The sequence below is a fragment of the Somniosus microcephalus genome, chromosome 7 (assembly GCF_052327205.1).
Source record: "Somniosus microcephalus isolate GS21.2 chromosome 7, FLI_Smic_1.0, whole genome shotgun sequence".
Classification (NCBI taxonomy): domain Eukaryota; kingdom Metazoa; phylum Chordata; class Chondrichthyes; order Squaliformes; family Somniosidae; genus Somniosus; species Somniosus microcephalus.
In genome coordinates, this window is record NC_140993.1 from 201,435,913 (window position 1) to 201,455,027 (window position 19,115).

Here is a 19,115-nt window from a genome sequence, read left to right on the forward strand (position 1 = left end):
CAGTGAGTCGCCATGTGCTGGCCATCCCTTCACCGTCAAATCATATACCCGAGACAGTGTCGGGTCATTTCGGGTTTCCTTTTCGATACAAGCGTTAGTTACCAGTAGGTATTCAACTATAGTCGAATGGAATATTTCGACAGGATCCACTGCTGGTGCTTCCACCGCAGTAGGCAGTGGCAGGCGTGATAGCCCATCAGCATTTCCATGCTGTTTCGTGCCCTTGTATTCAATCTCATAGTGGTGCACCCCTAGAAAAAGTGACCATCTTTGTAGTCGTTGCGCAGTCATCACCGGAACGCCCTTCTTCGAATTAAAAATGGAGACAAGAGGCTGGTGATCAGTCAGCAAGGTGAATTTCTGCCCGTGCAGATAGTGATTGAACTTTTTCACTCCCCACACTAGGCTGAGGGCCTCCCTGTCAATCTGGGCGTAGTTACGCTTGGCTGAGGTTAGTGATCGTGACGCAAAGGCTATTGGCCTCTCTGAACTGTCCGAGAATTTGTGCGACAGCACCGCTCCAATGCCGTAGGGTGACGCATCACATGCCAACCGAATTGGTAATGCTGGGTTGTAATGGGCCAATACCTCTATCGATGTGATTAGTGTTTTGCTCTTCTGGAAAGCTCGTCTACATTCGTCACTCCACTTCCATGGCACCCCAGTTTGCAGTAGGGTGTTCAGTGGGTGTAGTATTGTAGACAAATTTGGCAAGAACTTATGGTAGTAGTTTACCAGCCCGAGGAACGACCTCAGTTGTGACACATTTTCCGGTGCTGGAGCCTTGACTACTGCCTCAATCTTCTCTGGGGACTTATGTAACCCCTCTTTATCGATAACGTGGCCTCAATACGAGATTTGTTTTCTAAAAAACTCGCATTTGGGGCGGTTAGCTCGGAGCCCATATTCTTGCAATCTAGTGAGCACCTGCTCCAGGTTGGCAAGGTGATCACTCTCATTTTCGCCCGTGACCAGGATGTCATCCAAATAACACTGGGTCCCTGGGATCCCTTGCAGGACTTGTTCCATTGCCCTCTGCCAAATAGCCGGAGCTGATGCTACCCCGAATACCAGCCAGTTGTATTGGTAGAGACCTTTATGGGTGTTGATTGTGAGGTATTTTTTTGATGCTTCTTCTACCTCCATTTGATGCTTCTTCTACCTCCATTTGCAGATACGCCTGGGCCAGATCAATCTTAGTGAAGCGTTTCCCTCCAGATAGCGAGGCGAAAATATCTTCAATCCGCGGAAGTGGATATTGTACAGTGTGAAGGACCGGGTTCACTGTTACCTTGAAGTCCCCACAGATGCGAACCTTCTTTGGTTCTCCAGGCGTGCTGCTCAACGACTTTTTCATCACAGGGACGATGGGTGTAGCCCACTCGCTCCAGTCTACCTTGGACAGTACACCTGAACGTTCCAGACTCTCCAGCTCTGCTTCGACGGCTGGGCGGATCGCATAAGGTACCGGTCTGGCCTTAAAACATTTTGGGCTTGCATTTTCTTCAATTTTAATCGTCGCTGTCATGCCTTTTAGTGTTTTGAGTCCTTGCTGGAACACTTCTTTCGCGTCAGTTAGGATCTTTGACAGTCGCCCAGGTGTGACGTCGTCATCCTTTTTGTCAGCCACAGTCAGTGCCTGTATGGAATGCCAATCCAGTTGTATTTTCCGGATCCATTCATGTCCCAGTAATGGTGGTCCTCCATCTTGCAATACATACAGGTCTAGTTTTGGTGTTTCCTTACCGTTATATATAACGGTCACCCTTATTTTTCCTTTGGAGTAGACTTTTTGCCCCGTGTACGTCTTCAAAATAATTTTTGTGTCTCTCAAGGGAATGTGTGAAAATAGCCGCTCGTAGTCCCGTCGGTTTATGACTGTTAGGGCTGATCCTGTGTCCAATTCCATCTTTACCTGGACTCCTGCTATCTTGAGAGTGACCCAAATGGTGCGGTGATCCTCCGTTGTGATCACATTATGTAGTTTCAGACAACTCAGTTCCCTGCTTTCGGAGTCATTATCACTCTTTTGTTCATCTGAACTATTCTCCGTCATCTTATGTACCTTCTGGTACTTTCCTTTGGTAGGTTTCTTATTGCTGGTTTTCTTTCCCGACCTGCAGACTCGTGCTATGTGTCCTACTTTTCCACACTGTCTGCACACTTTGTCTTTGAACCAGCAATCATTCTGGTCGTGTGTTCTGCCGCAGCGATAGCACTTCTCTGTTCCATATGACATTTCGTTTTTGCCATATTCTTGCGTTCTCTGTTGTATCTCTGCAGCGCCCCGTGTTGCTGCGTCATATGATACCGCAATGCTGAAAGCCTTTTCTAGCGTAAGGTCCTTCTCAGATAAAAGCCGTTTCTGGGTTCCTTCACTTTGAAGCCCACACACAAACTTGTCCCTTAAGGCATCTGTCAGTCCGGCTCCAAACTGGCAGTGTTTCGATAGTTTGCGCAGTTCTGTTAAATAATCAGCATTGCTTTCATCCTTATGCTGGTTCCGTTTGTGAAACTTGAATCTTTCTGCTATCAGCAGCGGTGTGGGGTTTAAATGTTCCTTTAGTATCGTTACTATGTCTTCAAAACTCTTTTCCATTGGCTTCGTTGGGGTTACTAGATTTCGTAATAAACCATACGTCTTTGCACCCATTAAATTTAACAATACCGACTGTTAAGTCTGTGTGTTCTAATTATTGTTAATAAGAATCACTGCACACAGACCACAAGAATAAATTCAACAGGTCTTTACTAGTCGAAGGTCAGGCTGAACTGCCCAATAAATCATTACACAGCACTTATATACCGGTGTGGTCACCACCAGTATTACAGTATACAGCAGCCAAGATAAAGTAGTGCATCTCTTAAAATAGTTTTCTTAAAGGTGGAACGGTTACATACACCACAATCCTCCCTTTTTAGCTTAACAATATATATTCCCCATTTAACATAACATAATAACATATATACACAACTTCATGTAAAAACAGTTCACAGATTCAGTCTCTAAGGAGGCCTCCTGATCCGAGACGGATAACGCCTTTCAGGGGTCTCTGGTTCTCGTTGCTGGGGTGACTCATCTAGTTGATCCCCTAGGGATAGGACATCATCATCAGGTATATTCACTTCTGAGGTAGATGCTTCAGGTTCACTAACTTCCTCCACGGTTGTCTCTGTCGTAACCATGGGCTTGACCCTTGTTCTCGACTCCACCAGTTGGTCAGCATTGTGGTGTATGTAACCTGTTCCACCTTAAGAGAACTTAAGCCTGCTCCACCTTAAGAGATGTACTACTTTCTCTGGCTGCTGTATACGTAATACCGGTGGTGACCACACCGGTATATAAGCACTGTGTAGTAATATTGTATTCAGTATAGTCCCTACCTCCAACCAGTAAAGACCTGTTGAATTTACTCTTGTAGTCTGTGTAGTAATTATCACTATAACACACAGACTTAACAGTGGCAACGAGTCCGATTCTTACCCTGCGGCAGTTATTTCCACGGCGGCTTCGTCCACAGACAGGACGTTGGAGAGAGGTTTCCACCCTCATCACCCTACTGGAAGACACGTCGAGCGGCAGGCATCGAGAAACCGGAGTGCAGAAGACATCCTGACCTCGAAGCCTCCATCAGCGACTGTCAGCTTCTTCTTTCTACCTCGGTGGTGGGTAAGCCGGGCAGCGACGCGACAGAAAGTCAACCGCGTTGGCTGTACAGACGGGGCTGGGAAGACGGAGGAATAAGGGCGGTGAGATCGATCGCGACCGGAGATAAGGGCCGGGCCGCTTTCGAGCGAGAGGCGCAGCGCGGGGACATCGATCGCGACCGGAGATAAGGGCCGCATTCAGGCTAAAAGGCGCAGCGTCTGGGGAAACTGAAGGCGCGAGAGCCGCGGTGAAGCGGAGACAGCGTAGGGGGACGGCTGAAGACCGCCAAGCGCGGGAATACCGCCATTTTGTGGGCGGAGGACGACGACAAGAGCGGGAAGCCGCCATCTTGGATAACATAAAAATACAATAAATTGCAATGATGCCTAAACATGGGAACATTAATACCTTTGATAGTGACATCGAAGATTGGGCCATGTATGTAGAACGCATACAAAATTATTGTAAGGCAAATAAAATTCCTGATGCAGATAAAGCACTAACATTATTAAATTTAATGGGTGCGAAGACATACGGGCAATTGAAACACCTTGTATCACCAGATGAACCGGCGGATAAGACGTTCGAGGAGATTGTTACTGTCCTGAAAAATCATCTAAACCCCACGCCGCTGATGCTAGCGGAACGATTTAAATTTTACGACAGAAGGCAGCTGCAGAATGAAAGCAATGCTGAATATTTGATGGAATTACGTAAGCTAGCAAAATATTGTCAGTTTGGAACGGGACTGACAGAGGCACTACGAGATAAATTTGTGTGTGGTTTATTTAAACAGGATACACAAAAGCGACTGCTCGAGGAGAATGAGCTGACGCTTGAGAAGGCGGTCACTATGGCAGCAGCACACGAAGCCGCAGCGAGAGGCACGGCAGTAATGCAGCTACGGTCACCGGAACTCGGTACAAACAAATTGGGTTTGAGTTCTGTCAAATGTTATCGTTGTGGAAAGACAACGCACGATCAGAACCAGTGTTGGTTTAAAAACCAAGAATGCAGAACGTGTGGCAGGCTTGGCCACATAGCTAAAGTATGCCGGTCAGAAAAGAAGACCAGCAACAAAAAGTCACCGCAAGGAAAATACGCAAAGGTACACAAGGTGACAAAGAACAGTTTGACCGAACAGAAGTCAGATTCAGACGCTAGCAGTAATGAACTGGATAGCTTAAGAGTACACAACATTGGTAAGGATGCAGATCTCCAGACAATTTGGGTCACTCTTCAGATAGCAGGAGTCCAAGTAAAAATGGAATTGGACACTGGATCGGCATTGACGGTCATGAATAAGAAAGATTACAGAAGGTTATTCCAACATATTCCCTTACAGGATATGGAGATTATATTGAAAACATACACGGGGCAAAGAGTGTACCCCATCGGAAAAATAGAGGTAGAAGTGGTCCACAAGGGCGAAGAAAGCCAAGTAATGGACTTATATGTGCTACCTGAAGGAGGTCCACCACTACTAGGACGGGAGTGGATTAGGAAAATGAATATGGACTGGCACTCCTTGAAGGCACTAACGGTAGATTCCGGGGAAACAGATGTCAAACCTAAACGATTGTCCAGAATATTGGATGATGCTAAAGAGGTGTTCCAGCAGGGACTGGGAACACTGAGAGGAATTACGGCAAACATCAAGATTGATGAACATGCACAACCAAAATTTTTTAAAGCCAGACCGGTACCCTATGCAATACGACCTACTGTTGAAGCGGAACTGGAAGCACTAGAACGTTCAGGTGTACTGTCTAAGGTAGATTGGAGTGAGTGGGCTACGCCCATTGTTCCCGTTATGAAACGTCCTGCGAGCAACAAGCCAGGAGATCCAGGGAAGGTTCGCATCTGTGGAGATTTCAAAATCACCGTTAATCCGGTGCTTCACACGGTGCAGTATCCGCTTCCACGGATTGAGGATATTTTCGCTTCATTGTCTGGCGGGAAACACTTCACCAAGATAGACCTGGCGCAGGCGTACTTGCAGATGGAGGTTGAGGAAGAGTCACGCCAATACCTCACGATCAACACGCATCGAGGGTTGTACCGGTACAATAGGCTGGTTTTTGGAGTGGCATCGGCTCCAGCAATTTGGCAGAGGGCCATGGAGCAGGTATTACAGGGAATTCCAGGCACACAATGTTACCTGGACGATATTCTGATCACAGGTGATGGTGATGAACAACATCTCGCAAACTTGGAACTGGTGCTCAACAGACTGAAAGAGTATGGACTTAGAGTAAATCGGCAGAAATGTGAGTTCTTCCAGAAGCGGATCTCGTACTGTGGTCATGTCATTGACCGGGAGGGGCTTCATAAGTCTCCTGACAAGATTGAGGCAGTTGTAAAGGCTCCCGCTCCGGAGAATATCTCTCAGTTGAGGTCGTTTCTAGGATTAATTAACTATTACCATAAATTTCTGCCAAATCTATCCACGGTACTGCACCCGTTAAACGCTCTTTTACAGAAAGGGGTACCATGGGAATGGGGCGAAAACTGTAAGAAGGCATTTCGCAAAAGCAAAGAATTGATCACCTCAGAGGAAGTGTTGGCTCACTTCAACCCGACACTGCCTATTCGGTTGGCTTGTGATGCTTCTCCATATGGTATTGGGGCAGTACTCTCACACAAGTTGCCAAATGGCACGGAAAGGCCAGTCGCGTTTGCATCCAGATCATTGATCTCCGCTGAGCGCAACTATGCGCAGATCGATAGGGAGGCTCTTAGCCTTGTATGGGGAGTGAAGAAGTTTAATCATTACCTGCAGGGCCAAAAATTCACACTTCTGACAGACCATCAACCGTTGGTATCCATTTTTAACCCTAAGAAGGGTGTTTCGGTGATGACAGCGCAGCGCCTCCAGAGATGGTCTCTTTTCCTAGGGGCACATCAATATCAAATAGAATTCAAAGGTACGAAACAGCATGGCAATGCTGATGGACTGTCGCGCCTGCCACTACCTGAAGAAGAAGACACGACGAAAGTTGACCCTGTTGAGTTATTTCATTCGACCATCATCGAGGGTTTACCAGTCACCAATGCAAGTATTGAAAGAGAAACCAGGAACGACCCGACACTGTCCAGAGTCTACGAGGTGACAGTGAAAGGATGGCCAACACGGGGTGACCCTCTGTTACCGGCATTTTCGGCAAGGCGAGACCAGCTGTCCGTCTGCCATGGTACCTTGATGTACGGGACAAGAGTGATTATTCCTCCCAAGTTAAGGGAAAGAGTTTTAAACGAACTGCATGAAGGTCATCTGGGGGGAGTTAAAATGAAAAGTCTTGCTAGGGCTTATGTATGGTGGCCGGGTATTGACCAACAGATTGAGGAGTTAACGAAAAGCTGCGCTGGGTGCCAAAAAGTGCAAAATGCACCTCCGATAGCACCGCTACACCCATGGGAATGGCCTTCAGCCCCATGGCAACGCGTACACATTGACTTTGCTGGTCCATTCATGGACTCCATGTTCCTAATCGCGGTGGACGCACATTCCAAATGGCCAGAAGTCATCAAGATGAATACCACTACTTCAGAAAAGACAATTGCGGTGTTAAGAACAATATTCGCAAGGAACGGATTGCCAGAACAGATCTGTTCGGACAACGGACCACAGTTTGTATCGGAAGAATTCCGACAATTCTTAAAGAAGAATGGAGTAAAACATTATACCTCTGCCCCATATCATCCGGCGACAAACGGGTTGGCTGAAAAATTTGCCCAGACATTCAAAAAGGCAATTAAGGCCATGAACGATGATCAGATTCCGCTGCAACACAAGGTCGACAAGTTCCTGATGTCATATCGAAACGCCGATCATGCAGTGACTAACCAAAGTCCTGCCATGATGTTTTATAACAGGAGGTTGCGGTCCAAGTTGGACTTGTTAAAACCAAATGTGCGGAGGGAAGTGGAAAACAAACAGTTTCGGCATATTAACAACAAGACCACTCGAACTTTCGACGTAGGACAACCAGTGTTGGCAAGGGGCTATGGAAACGAAAAATGGCAGTCCGGAGCAATTCGGGCCAGACAAGGACCTCTGATGTACACAGTAGATATTGGTCATAATGTGATAAGGCGTCATGCGGATCAACTGGTAGAGTCGAGAGCAAGGGTCGAACCCATGGTTGTGACAGAGACAACTGTGGAAGACGTTAATGAACCTGAAGCATCTACCTCGGCAGGGAATGTACTTGATGATGATGACACCCAATACATTGGAAACCAAATAGAGGAGGCACCTCAACAACAAGAATCAGAGACTACTGAGAGGCGTTATCCAAGCCGCATCAGAAAGCCTCCTGAGAGACTGAACCTTTGAACTGTTATACCTGAAGTTATATATGTATATATGTTATTATGTTATGTTAAATGGGGATATGACTGTTAAGCTAAAAAGGGGGGATTGTGATGTATGTAACCTGTTCCACCTTAAGAGAACTTAAGCCTGCTCCACCTTAAGAGATGTACTACTTTCTCTGGCTGCTGTATACGTAATACCGGTGGTGACCACACCGGTATATAAGCACTGTGTAGTAATATTGTATTCAGTATAGTCCCTACCTCCAACCAGTAAAGACCTGTTGAATTTACTCTTGTAGTCTGTGTAGTAATTATCACTATAACACACAGACTTAACAAGCATGATGTCGCATTTCGTTTTCACCAACATCTACCGTGTACATCAGGGGTCCTTGTCTGGCCCGAATTGTTCCAGATTGCCATTTCTCGTTTTTATCGTCCCCGGCTAACACCGGTTGTTGTCCTATTTCAAAACTCCGAGTGGGCTTGTTATTGATATGCTGGAACTGTTTGTTTTCGACTTCCCTCCGCACATTTGGTTTTAACAAGTCCAACCTGGACCGCAACCTCCTGTTATAGAACATCATGGCAGGACTTTGGTTTGTTGTTGCATGGGTGGCGTTTCGATATGCCAGTAGGAAATTGTCCACCTTGTGTTGCAGTGGAATCTGATCTTCGCTCATGGCCTTTATTGCCTTTTTGAACGTCTGTACAAACCTCTCGGCCAGCCCATTCGTAGCTGGATGATATGGGGCAGAGGTATAATGTTTCACCCCATTCTTCTTCAGGAATTTCTGGAATTCCTCTGACACGAACTGTGGTCCGTTGTCTGAACATATTTGCTCTGGCAATCCATTTCTTGCAAATATCGTTCTTAGCACCGCGATCGTCTTCTCCGAGGTAGTGGTAGTCATTTTAATCACTTCTGGCCATTTAGAATGTGCGTCCACCGCAATTAAAAACATGGAGTCCATGAATGGACCAGCAAAGTCAATATGTACACGTTGCCATGGGGTTGAAGGCCATTCCCATGGATGCAGCGGTGCAATTGGAGGTGCATTTTGGACTTCTTGGCACCCTGAGCAGCTTTTCGTCAGATCCTCTATCTGTTGGTCGATACCCGGCCACCACACATAAGCCCTAGCAAGGCTTTTCATCTTGACTCCCCCCAGATGACCTTCATGTAGTTCTTTTAGAACTCTCTCTCTTAACTTAGGAGGGATAATCACCCTTGTTCCATACATCAATGTTCCCTGACAGATGAACAGCTGTTCTCGTCTTGCTGAGAATGCCGGTAACAGTGGATCACCATGGGCTGGCCATCCCTTTACTGTCAATTTGTAGACCCGGGACAGCGTTGGGTCATTCCTAGTCTCCATTTCAATATTTGCATTGGTGACAGGTAAACATTCGATGATGGTCGAGTGAAATAACTCCACCGGGTCAACCGTCGGTGCCTCCTCCTCAGTAGGTAGTGGCAGGCGCGACAGCCCATCAGCATTACCATGCTGCTTTGTACCTTTGAATTCTATCTGATATTGATGTGCCCCTAGGAAAAGGGACCATCTCTGGAGCCTCTGTGCTGTCATCACCGAAACACCCTTCTTAGGGTTAAAAATGGATACCAACGGCTGGTGGTCTGTCAGCAGTGTAAACTTCTGGCCCTGCAGGTAATGATTAAACTTCTTTACTCCCCACACAAGGCTGAGAGCCTCCCTATCCATCTGAGCACAGTTGCGCTCAGCGGAGGTCAATGATCTGGATGCAAATGCGACTGGCCTTTCCAAGCCATTTGGCAACTTGTGTGAGAGTACTGCTCCAATACCATAAGGAGAAGCATCACAAGCTAAACGAATAGGTAGCGTTGGGTTGAAGTGAGCCAACACTTCCTCTGAGGTGATCAATGCCTTGCTTTTGCGAAAGGCCTTCTTACAGTCCTCGCTCCACTGCCATGGTACTTCTTTCTGCAAAAGAGCGTTCAGCGGGTGCAGCACCGTGGATAGATTTGGCAGAAACGTATGGTAATAGTTAATCAACCCTAGGAACGACCTCAACTGGGATACATTTTCCGGAGCGGGAGCCTTCACAACAGCTTCGATCTTGTCAGGTGACTTGTGCAGCCCCTCCTGGTCAATGACATGACCACAGTACGAGATCCGTCTCTGAAAGAACTCACATTTCTGGCGATTAACTCGAAGTCCATATTCCTTCAATCTGGTGAGCACCAGTTTCAAATTTGCAAGGTGTTCCTCATCGTCATCTCCTGTAATCAGGATATCGTCCAAGTAACATTGAGTGCTTGGAATTCCCTGTAATACCTGCTCCATGGCCCTCTGCCAAATTGCTGGAGCCGAAGCCACTCCAAAAACCAGTCTATTATATCGATACAAGCCTCTGTGCGTGTTGATTGTGAGATACTGGCGCGACTCTTCCTCAACTTCCATCTGTAAGTACGCTTGCGCCAGGTCTATCTTGGTGAAGTGTTTCCCGCCAGACAATGAAGCAAAGATATCCTCAGTCCGCGGAAGCGGATATTGCACCGTGTGAAGCACCGGATTAACCGTGATCTTGAAGTCTCCACAGATGCGGACCTTCCCCGGTTCCCCTGGCTTGTTACTCGATGAACGCTTCATGACAGGAACAATGGGCGTGGCCCACTCACTCCAGTCCACCTTAGACAGTACTCCTGAACGTTCTAGCCCTTCCAGCTCAGCTTCCACAGCAGGTCGTATCGCATAAGGTACCGATCTGGCTTTGAAAAATTTTGGGTTTGCATGTTCTGCAATCTTGATTTTTGCCGTAATTCCTCTCAGTGTTCCCAGTCCCTGTTGGAACACCTCTTTAGCCTCATCCAATATTCTGGACAATCGTTCAGGTTTGACATCTTTTTTTCCGGAATCTACCGTTATTGCTTTTAGGGAGTGCCAGTCCATATTTATTTTCCTGATCCACTCCCGCCCCAGAAGTGGTGGACCTCCCTCAGGTAGTACATATAAGTCCATTCCTTGGTGTTCTTTGCCCTTGTGTACCACCTTGACTTTTATCTTTCCGATGGGGTATACTCTTTGCCCCGTGTATGTCTGCAATACTATCTCCGTATCCCGTAGGGGAATATGTGTGAATAACCTTTTGTAATCTTGCTTATTCATGACCGTCAACGCCGATCCGGTGTCCAATTCCATCTTCACTTGGACTCCTGCTATCTGAAGCGTGACCCAGATAGTTTGTAGGTCAGCTTCCTTACTAACATTGTGAATTCTCAGACTACCCAGTTCCTTGCTGTTGGAGTCTGAGTCCGAATTCTGTTCATCCGAACTCTTCTCAGCCACCTTATGTACCTTTCTGCACTTTTCCTGCGGTGACTTTTTGTTGCTGGTCTTCTTTCCTGACCGGCATACTTTAGCTATGTGACCAAGCTTGCCACATTTTCTACATTCCTGATTTTTAAACCAGCATTGGTTCTGATCGTGTGTTGTCTTTCCACAACGATAACATTTCGCTGTACCCAAAGCCATTTGACCTACGCTGAGTACCGCTGCCTTCAGCTGCATTTCCGCAGTGCCTCTTGCTGCGGCTTCGTGCGATGCTGCAATAGTGACAGCCTTATCAAGTGTAAGATCATTCTCTTCAAGCAGCCGCTTTTGTGTTCCTTCTTTCGACAATCCACACACGAATTTGTCTCTCAGTGCCTCTGTCAGTCTTTCCCCAAACTGACAGTATTTCGCTAGCTTACGCAGTTCAATTAAATACTCCGCGTTGCTTTCCTCTTTCAGTTGCGTTCTCACATAAAATTTAAATCGTTCCGCTAACATCAGCGGTGTGGGGTTCAAATGATTTCTCAGGACAGCAACAATATTAGCGAAAGCCTGATCCGCCGGTTTAGCTGGTGATAGAAGATGCTTCAATAGCCCGTATGTCTTCACACCCATTGAGTTTAGTAAGGTTAGTGCTTTATCTTCATCTGATATTTTATTTGCCTTACAATAAATCTCTATGCGTTCTACATACGTGGCCCAATCTTCAACATCGGCATCGAAATCGTTGATGTTACCACGCTTAGGCATCCTCGCAATCTTCTTGAGAAACAAAAAGAAATTTTTCTTTTCTTTTTTTTTCAAAATGGCGGTTTCCCGCGCTTGTCTTCTTCCCCCGCCTACGAAAATGGCGGCTTCCCGCGTTTGCCTTTCTCCCCCGCTGGCTGTAATGGCGATTGCCGTATTGCTGCGTTCGCCCTCCCCAGCGGTTCTCAAATCGTGCCTCCCAGCCCCTCTTGCAGTCCGGTCCTTTCCCCCGGCTGCGGCTGAGTTCTCCGCGGTTTTTAAAAAAAAATTATTTTTATTTTCTCCCGCGCCTCGCAGCCTCGGTAGCTGCCCGGCCTTTTTCCCCGGTCGCGGTCGAGCTCTCTCTCGACGCTGTTGCGTCTCCCAGCCCGCTTGCAGCCCGGTCTTTTACACCGGCTGCGTTTGCATTCACCGCGGCTCCCGTGCCTTACGCTGCCCCAGTCTCAGTGCCTCTGGCCCCGACTTCTGTCCGGCTCTTTTCCCCGGCCGTGGTCGAGTTCTCCGCCCTTATATCCTCCGTTTTTCCCTCCCCTACTTCACAGCCAACGTGGCCGACTTGCTGCTCGTCGCTGATCGGCTTACCCACCACCGTGGTAGAAGGGATGATCACTGCCTGTTGCTGATGGAAGGCTTCGTGTCAGGATTCTTCCTTGCTCTTCAGACCCGAGTCTTTTCTCAGCAGGATGATGAGGGCGGATGCCTCTTCTCGACGCCCGTTAAACTGCCTTGGATATATCTCTGCCGCAGGGTAAGATCGTCATCGTCGCCACTGTTAAGTCTGTGTGTTCTAATTATTGTTAATAAGAATCACTGCACACAGACCACAAGAATAAATTCAACAGGTCTTTACTAGTCGAAGGTCAGGCTGAACTGCCCAATAAATCATTACACAGCACTTATATACCGGTGTGGTCACCACCGGTATTACAGTATACAGCAGCCAAGATAAAGTAGTGCATCTCTTAAAATAGTTCTCTTAAAGGTGGAACGGTTACATACACCACACCGACGCTTTCTTGTCATCTGACACCCCATTTGCTTTGCAGTACACGTCTATTCGTTCGACATATGTAGTCCAATCTTCGACTTCATTTTCAAATGCGGTGATACTGCCACTCTTCGGCATTTTGGGTGTGGTTTAAAATGGCGTCTCCCGCGCTTTCCTTCCTCCCCCGTTGCTGCCGACGCCACTCCCGGCGGTTCTCGTGGCAATGGCGGCGCCTCGCGGGTTTCTGCACGTCTCTCCCTCTCTCCGACGCTGCTCGGCCCCTGAACACCGGCTGCGCCCTGTGCGCTCTGCCCTCTCCCCCGTCGACGCTACTCGGCCCTTTGCTGTGCCGCTCGGTCGGGCTCTAGCCCGCCGCTGTCCGGGAAGGGTCTGCGCACTACCTGTTGCCAGCCCGTTTCGCTGGACCACCTCGACTGGAAAGCCAAGCCTGGCTCTCGACAGCCTCCCCCGCAATTCTCGAGTCTCTGCTGGATGACTGGGCGGTTGCCCGTGGTCGCCGCCCGAGTCTCTGGCCTTGACCTCCAATCCACTGATCTCCAGGAACGAATCCCTGGGAGGTGATGCAGAGTTGCAGGTAGGTTCGAACCTGCCTCATCGCCAATGTTATGTCCGTGTATAAGAAGACACAGACTGCGGAGAACGGTACAATAGGTGTTTACTCAACGTGGCTCAGACTGCAACTGATCTGTACAGATTACTACTCAGCGTTATATACAGATGTGGTCACTGCCGGTACTACAGTATACATGAGCTGTAAAAAGTAGTTCCCCCCTTAAAGGTACATACATTACAAGCTGTACCATACAACTGAAAAAAATCAATGTTTTGGCCAAATTTTCTGGTGACTGCATTTAAAGATCTAATTTGTGTGTCAATGATGTGCTGTTATTTCTCCAGCCAGATGTTGGATTTGCTTCCATATTACAGTATGCTGCTGAATATAAATAATGTGTATGCCACAGTGGGGTAAACAATTCCACATGATGGGACTGAATGCTGTACGTACAGAATAATAGGATCTTGCCAGACTGGCATGCAACAGTTTTTTTTTGTTGCTTAGAAGTTCAGATCCTTTTTAAACCACAGAGGGAACGGCACCTTTTTCCCATTAAAAATGTTGCTTTCCACAATAACATCTTGGCACTTGTAATAAGTCACAGTTTTTTCCAACTCGATTATGTTTTTTTTTCTAGTTTAGGCAAAGAAAGGTTTATTTTTGGCCTTTAGTTTATCACCGCACTTAACGAAGGATTTGAAAACCACATCTGAAGTGTGTGAAATGTAGTACAGTACTCTGATTGTCTATTTCAATTACTGCTTAATATGTCTTTCCCTTTCACTTTTTAAAATTTAAAACCGTACTTATTACTGTGGACAGCAATTACTTTTAAAGGCTGCCGTAGAACAGTTTTTTAAACAACATAATTAATTAGAGATTATCATCTAGGGTTGGGGGAGGTGGCCTTGGGAGGAAAGAATCTTTGATTCCAGTAAATTGCTCCAAAATATAGTGGTCTGGAGTTTCCTCTGTGGGCGCAACCTGGAAGTTAGACCCAAAAATGCGCCCAATGTCGTGCCCATTTTGCCAATGTCAAGTTACACCCAAGTATCTTCTCAATCTAATTAGAATAAGCCCAAACTTAAGATGGGTGTATATCAGCGTAAACAGTCAGGGCCCAAGGAAAGTGCCGAACCCTTACCATATATTTCTTCATTAAGTTTAAACTCATTTAACCATCATTCATGGACATTAAGCACAGCATGTTTAGGAATCTGGAATTGGCAAGGTTTTCAATTTTAATGTGATTTATACTTGTGCCACAAAAATGCATTTTAAAAAGACACAGAAAATGTAGAGCAGATCTCACTGAGGATGTCTTCATAAAAAAATGCTAAACAAATTCCAATTAAACACCAGAAGAATTATTTTCTTTCCTGCTGCACCTGAAAATCTGGTCACAATGTGAAGAGCGCTTCCGAACAAGCGCAATTGGATGATGCTTGCATTTGAGACTTGGGGACGTGATCAGTTTTGTGGGCATAGAATCGTTTGATGGATGACTTAACAACAGATTGAGGAGACTTCTTGTTTTGTGCGTAACTCACTTATGTATGTCCAAAATTCCACTATCTTTTAAGCCACATATTTGGCTTGTGCCCAGATAAAGCATGTCTCTGGGCACAAATGTGGAGGAAACTCCAGACCCTTCTGCCTTGTCTCTAGCTTGGGTGGAGCATATTTTGTCAGTCTGTATTTTAAGGGTAAAATGGTCGCATTCTGACAAGATACCTCTGGGTTTGTCTGTACATAATGTCTGGATGACAGATATATGTCATACCTAGCACAAAGGAAGATGTTAGTGGTTGTTGGAGGTCAATCATCTGAGCCCCAGGACGTCGTTGCAGGAGTTCCTCAGGGCAGCGTCTGAGGCCCAACCATCTTCAGCGGCTTCATCAATGACCTTTCCTCCATCACTAGATCAGAAGTGGGGATGTTTGCTGATGATTGCACAGTGTTCCATTCGCTATTCCTCAAATAATGAAGCAGTCCATGCCCGCATGCAGCAAGATCTGGATGACATTCAGGGTTGGGCTGATACATGGCAAGTAACATTCACACCACACAAGTGCCAGGCAGTTACGATCTGCAACAAGAGAGAGACTAACCACCTCACCTTGACATTCAATGGCATTACCATCGTCAAATCTCCCACCATCAACATCCTGGGGGTCACCATTGACCAGAAACTTAACTGGACCAGCCACATAAGTACTGTGGCTACAGGAGCAGGTCAGAGGCTGGGTATTCTGCAGCAAGTGTCTAACCTCCTGACTCCCCAAAGCCTTTCCACCATCTACAAGGCACAAGTTAGGAGTGTGATGGAATATTCTCCACTTGCCTGGATGAGTGCAGCTCCAACAACACTCGAGAAGCTCGACACCATCCAGGACAAAGTAGTCCATTTGACTGGCACCCCGTCCACCACCTCAAACATACACTCCCTCCGTCACTGACGTATCATGGCTGCAGTGTGTACCATCTACAAAATGCACCGCAGCAACTCACCAAGGCGTCTTCGACAGCACCTCCCAAATCTTTGCCACCTAGAAGGAGAAGGGCAGCAGGCGCATAGGAACATCATCATATCCAAGATCCCCTCCAAGACATACACCATCCTGACTTGGAAACATATCATCGCTGGGTCAAAATCCTGGTACTCCCCACCTAACAGCACTGTGGGAATATCTTCACCACACGAACTGCAGCGGTTCAAGAAGGTGGCTCATCACCACCTTCTCAAAGGCAATTGGGGATGGGCAATAAATGCTGGCTTTGCCAGCGACGCTCACATCCCATGAATGAATGAATGAATTTTTAAAAAAAAGTAGTCTCCAAGCTTTTTGGAGGATGTTCATCACCGTTATAATGAGGTAACAATCTCGTTACCTACCTCCTCTGTGAAAACTGAGGCAAATTGTTTATTTATATCACTGCCATTCCCTTGCTTTCCACACAGGCTTGCCTCCTTTATCTCTTCAAGGCTCTATCCCTTCCTTGCCCATTTCTCTTACTGCTAATGTGTCTATAGAAATCTGGTTTTTTATTGTCCTTAGTTTAAAATGTTTTTTTTTTTTTCGCATACTCCCTCTGAACCTTTCCACTCTTCCTTTTTACAGCTTTTCTGTTTTCTTTGTATTTGTATTGGTTTTCAATTTGATGATTTGTTCTGCAACTGCTAAATACTGTTTTTGTTTCAAATTTGATCTTGCCTCCCTATTCAACCATAGAACTCCAGCCTTAGATATACTCCCTTTCTTCCTTGCTAGAATAAACTTGAGTGAGTTGTTATGTTCTGGAAAGTGCTGCCTGAAAGGGTGATGAAAGCAGATTCAATCGTAACTTTCGAAAGGGAATTGGATATACACTTGACAAGGAAAAATGTGCAGGGCTATGGGGAAAGAGCAGGGGTGTGGGACTATTTGGATAGCTCTTTCAAAGAGCCGGCACAGGTAAAATGGGCCGAATGACCACCTTCTGTGCTGTAAGATTCTATCTGTACACTTTCTATTTCCTTTTTAAACATTTCCCATTTGTTGATGTACATTTCTAATTGGCAATTTTTTCCGTCCATTTAATCTGAGCAAGGTCCATTTTTATCTCCCATTAATTTGTTTACTATATTTAACTATGTTGTTGTGTTTTTCCCTAACAGGGAAATGATAGAACATTGCCTTAATTGTTATGGCAAAAGATACACAAATGAAGGTAAGGCAGATATAGGACTTACTTGCAAAGATGTTGATAATATTTCAGCTTCAAAATTGAAATTTACTGTTGTATATAGGTTGGTCTGATCAACCAGATTTTATTAAGTTCAACATTTTTTTATCAAATAAGATGAATTGATATTTTTTAATTTTCTTCCCATAACGCTCCTCTTCTGAAGCTAAGCAAAAAAATTATTTGGAAAGTTAGTGCCAGGCGCTAACCTTTTCAAACATTAGTAAAATTCTCATTTTTTCTTCCAAGAGGGAAGTGGAGCGCTAAATCAAGTGCTCCACTTGCCTCTTAGAGCGCAAGAGGCGGGGAATGTCCCGATCCGGGGCGAAGTGCTCAGCAGCACCACAGGTGGCCAAGCGTGGTGCTGCTGCGTTGCAGGGGCTCTTCCCTTAATTAAAGGGAAGGGCTCCCCACTGCGAGCTCTGCAGGTTTATTTTTAAGATATGTGGGAGCAGGAATGCTGTGCTCATGCAGAGTGCCGGGCTGATTGATCGTGGCATGGAAGCCGCGACCGGTGGCCGAAAATAAATACTTTTTAAAATCGGCCGGCCGCCCACCACGCCTTTAAGTTGCGCCCCGCAAGCGGCCGACCTCGGTGTTCGAGACCCCTGCAGCAGTCGGTAACATTGCCCGGCACTGCTGCGGGGCGTGATTGTGAATTTTCTTCCGCAGTGCTACCAGGGCGCTGCGCCCGGAGATGACACCATGATCTCCGGGCGCAGAAGACCGTGCGCTACCCGGTAGCGCCGCCGCTAGCCTCCAGCGGAATTTTGCGGGAGGCGCGGTTATCACCTCGGGGTGCAAAGCCATTCACGCCCCGTTAGCGCCTCCCACTGGAGACGCAAACGAGGGGAATTTTGCCCCCATTGACTCTTTGCTGAGATATAATTCAACAGACAGGCACTCTGAGTCAAGATGGAACATGTCACAGCCTATTTGACCATAGAGGGCATCGTGCTTTGCCGTAACTCTGCCTTGACCCAACATTTACACATGTCGATTATCAGTTATTGGATGGCCAGTGAGTGAGAAGGGGTGGGTCCCTTCCCGTTTCCTGGGCTGCTGAGGACAATGTTCGTGCTTCAATACTGTCTTGGCTGACGTTTGCTAACTCCGTGAAGGCCAAGAATCAAACTTGGCACTTTGCTGATTTGGATGCCTCACTATCACACCTTTTGATGCATTTGTCTGCTGATCTGTAGGAGCTGAAATCTATATTTATAATTGTTCTTGGAGAGCAGATATGGGTGATACTTTCTGGGCTCCATCAGTACTGCCGTGCAACTGTCCACAAGAAAGTGCTTTAGAAAGTCTTGGTCTTCTAATATTTCCTTCTCTGACTTTTCTTCTGTGCAACAAAGCATGTTTCCTTTACCTGACACTCAGGAAGTACAGGTATGGGACATAATTTTTGGGAAATCAAGACATTAACCTGTTAATTAACTGCAACTCAAAATAATTTGCCAATCTGCTTAGAACAGATTTAAAAAAAAATGAATTGTCAGTATTTATTTCTTGATCACCAAGGATGTTAGTGTTGCAGAATGGAGCACTTTTGTATTGTTGTGGAGTATTTTAAATCAACACTCGACATAAGGTTTTAGATCGATTAGTCAAGTTGTCTTTATTGCACTGGTGGGGAAACAGTCTGCTCTGTCTTAGCCAGACCTTTCCAAATTGTTACAGAAAACACTACATTTTTATACATTACAATAAGCATGGCCACCTCATTCATTCCTGCCACCTGATTGGATCTTGGCCTGCATGCACCTTCACGGATTGGTTACGAATCTT

At 46.3% G+C, this 19,115-nt stretch overlaps 1 protein-coding gene across 1 annotated transcript in view; it reads left to right on the forward strand.

Moving 5' to 3' along the window:
• dscc1 (DNA replication and sister chromatid cohesion 1) overlaps positions 1–17,410 on the forward strand; it is a 50,888-nt gene extending 33,478 nt beyond the window's left edge. The window contains exon 6 of the mRNA XM_085993341.1: positions 17,254–17,410. Coding sequence (XP_085849467.1) covers positions 17,254–17,395 — 142 coding nt within the window. The 3' untranslated portion in view covers positions 17,396–17,410. The remainder of the gene's footprint in view (positions 1–17,253) is intronic.
• Positions 17,411–19,115: the final 1,705 nt, after the last annotated feature.